Source organism: Colobus angolensis, unplaced genomic scaffold (assembly GCF_000951035.1).
Source record: "Colobus angolensis palliatus isolate OR3802 unplaced genomic scaffold, Cang.pa_1.0 Scaffold106, whole genome shotgun sequence".
NCBI classification, from domain to species: Eukaryota; Metazoa; Chordata; class Mammalia; order Primates; family Cercopithecidae; genus Colobus; species Colobus angolensis.
The window spans coordinates 1,688,725-1,691,482 of NW_012111586.1; the positions used below are offsets into that span (position 1 = coordinate 1,688,725).

The window sequence follows — 2,758 nt, forward strand, 5'->3', positions numbered from 1 at the left end:
CTGACCTCGTGATCCGCCCGTCTTGGCCTCCCAAAGTGCTGGGATCACAGGCTTGAGCCACCGCGCCCGGCATAACATTTCTTATAGTTGAGTACAGTTCTAGTATTTCTTCATGGCAGAGTCCTGGAGAACCCTCAGGGGAACAGTTGAGGGAATGTAAGAAGGACTCTTGATTCTGGCACTTAACTCCTGTGTTTACTAAGTTTATTATAGCTTGATTTTTTTTTTTTGTCACCTAGAAGCAGGAGAGGGCAGAAATAGGGGCAGACTTTGACTTAGCAAGGTCTTTAACTGTTACATTTTTCAGCCCAGAGAGCTGCCTTGCTCTCTAAAACAGTTACTTTGTCCTGGTTCACTCTTCCCTGAGTAGAGGACAGTTACCTTTGTGTGCAGGTGGACCTTCCTTTCACCCTCCTTCCTTCCTGTTTCCTCAGAGCCAGGACTGTCTCCAGTTGGGTCCTCCTGCTGAAGGGGAAGTGGTCCAAGTGAGATGGACAGATGGCCAAGTCTATGGAGCCAAGTTTGTGGCCTCCCACCCTATCCAAATGTACCAGGTATCCATCCATAGGTTCTACCTTTCTAGGGAGTAGGGGGTGCTTGATTAATTCTGTGCTTCCTGTTGGGCCAGAGGCAAGTCTTTGCTCTTAGGAGAGTTAATAGGTTGGTAACCCTTTCAGAGCTAGGGGTCTGTCCTGTGTCCAGTCTGCCAAATGTGAAGTAAGGTAGTCCTTATTTTAGTGTGCTAACTCCTTCCTTTGACCGTAGGAGACTGCCACTGTGCATGGGAACCAGGGAAAGAGTCAGGGATATCCTAGCCAAAAGGCCTTTGTTTCCTTGGTAGGTGGAGTTTGAGGATGGCTCACAGCTTGTGGTTAAGAGAGATGATGTATACACACTGGATGAAGAGCTTCCCAAGAGAGTCAAATCTAGATTGGTGAGTATTTTCTGTGTGTCCCCAGTTCCTGTCTTGGAGGGAGGGAACAAGGCAAGGATGCATCCCTTTGTATTTTTCTTAGGGTAGCTGACATGTGGCTTGCTTATTCTTCTATAGTCAGTAGCCTCAGACATGCGCTTCAATGAGATTTTCACAGAGAAAGAGGTTAAGCAAGAAAAGAAACGGCAACGAGTTATCAACTCAAGATACCGGGAAGATTATATTGAGCCTGCACTATACCGGGCCATCATGGAGTAGGTGCTTCCAGGGTCCAAGGAATTCCCAGCCATCCAGGCAAGAGCACTCTGGGTTCCACAGCACAGCAGACATGGAACTCTGAAGTCTCTGAAAGTGAAGTTGTAAAAAGAAAAGGAATGAAATAACCGACCCATCATCCTCCCACTCACCCTCATTGCATTCCGCTGTAGTGAAAGGACGAGCCGTTTCTGGGCACGTGGCAGCAGTCGCTGATCTCCCAGCTACGGGGCTGAGCACTGGAATGCTGTGGCTGCACTGGCCCCAGTCCATAGAGGGGTCAACTGTGCTGGCGGGACTGGCTGCCCTGTTCCTGGCCTAGGACTTAGCTTCATAACTATCACCTGCACCTACTAGGCTGAGGTGCTGGTACTTGCCCCAACCCCTACTTTTGTATTTATATGTGTGTATGTGTGTGTGCGCGCGCGTGTGGGTGTGTGTATGTATGTTTGGTCTGGACCAGCTTCTGCCAGCCCCTGGCCTTTACTTTCTTCCTTGCCTATGCAGGGCAAACAAAATGTGAAATTCTGCCCTCAGCTGAGCTGAGTAAGGGCTCCTGGGGGTTGGCTGGAGATGGGTGTGGCATCTGTCCAGGCCTGGAACAGCCTCAAGACAGTGCTGGCAGAGCTGCAGTATTGAGATGCTAAGGAGCTGATGCCACCTCTTTGTCTTCCCCTGAAAGAGAACATGGGGATAACATGGGTGTGTGCCCACAACACTCTAGGTGCAGAGCCCCTGTGGCAAAGTATTAGAGGGTGTGGGTGGGGATTACCCTGAAGCGGGGATTTTAATGATGGAAGCAGGCAGAGCCTGGTGGGTGATTCTGTCAACAGAAAATTGCAATCATGCAGGGGCTTGTAGGGTTAGGATGAAAGAACTGGGGCCATTGGAGGCCCACTGTGGGTGGGAGGGAGCTGATTTTGGGGTGGGGGTGGGACTAGAGGGCAATACTGAAGGGGTTAAACAGGTTTTTGCTCCTCGAGAATTTGTTTGCCCGGGCCCAGGGTTGGAGGGCTTCACACCAATACCCTGTGTATACAAGAATCAGATTTATAATACTTCCCCTTTTTTGTTACGTATGAACACTATAAACCAAATTATTTTGAAAACTGGTGCATCACCTTGTCCTTAGCAATAAAATGTGTTGAGCAGAGGATTGGCTGTCTGCCCCAAGGAGCCCAAGTGGTCCACGTCAGGCTGGGGGTGTATCTAGAGTCAGACTCTGGAGCAGCGTTGTGTATTTTAAGACAAATCAGTAAGGCAGTCCCTAGGGAATTCCAGAGAGTGGGTCCTTTGCTTGTCAAGCTCTGTATTAGACCAAGTATGGTGGGTCATGGGAACAGGGACACTTCCGGCTCTGAGCACCTCTGTTGTGCTTGCTCTGCCTTAGAGACAGGCAGGATGAGGTAACAGGAAACACCGGACCAATGAGTCCTCTCAACAGAGTTATCTCTCACTGCTGCCCCATTTGATACGTCTTCGTTGAGCTGGCCTAAGTTCATGCCAGTATCTGTGTTATATACACATTGGGAACCAGTGTGAAGAACGGGGTGCGTTTTAGGTGATTGA

General features: G+C 49.5%; 1 protein-coding gene and 1 long non-coding RNA gene across 2 annotated transcripts in view; one reads left to right on the forward strand and one right to left on the reverse strand.

The window, feature by feature from the left end:
• The window catches only part of KDM4A (lysine (K)-specific demethylase 4A), a 60,065-nt gene extending 57,720 nt beyond the window's left edge, over positions 1-2,345 (forward strand). Inside the window, exons 20-22 of the mRNA XM_011945575.1 lie at positions 435-554; positions 842-934; positions 1,052-2,345. Coding sequence (XP_011800965.1) covers positions 435-554; positions 842-934; positions 1,052-1,192 — 354 coding nt within the window. The 3' untranslated portion in view covers positions 1,193-2,345. The remainder of the gene's footprint in view (positions 1-434; positions 555-841; positions 935-1,051) is intronic.
• On the reverse strand, positions 231-1,568 carry LOC105514292. Its single transcript, XR_001002160.1, has 2 exons — positions 1,175-1,568; positions 231-465 (listed from the first exon to the last, which is right to left on the reverse strand). It is a non-coding gene; the product is annotated as an uncharacterized LOC105514292 (long non-coding RNA).
• Positions 2,346-2,758: the final 413 nt, after the last annotated feature.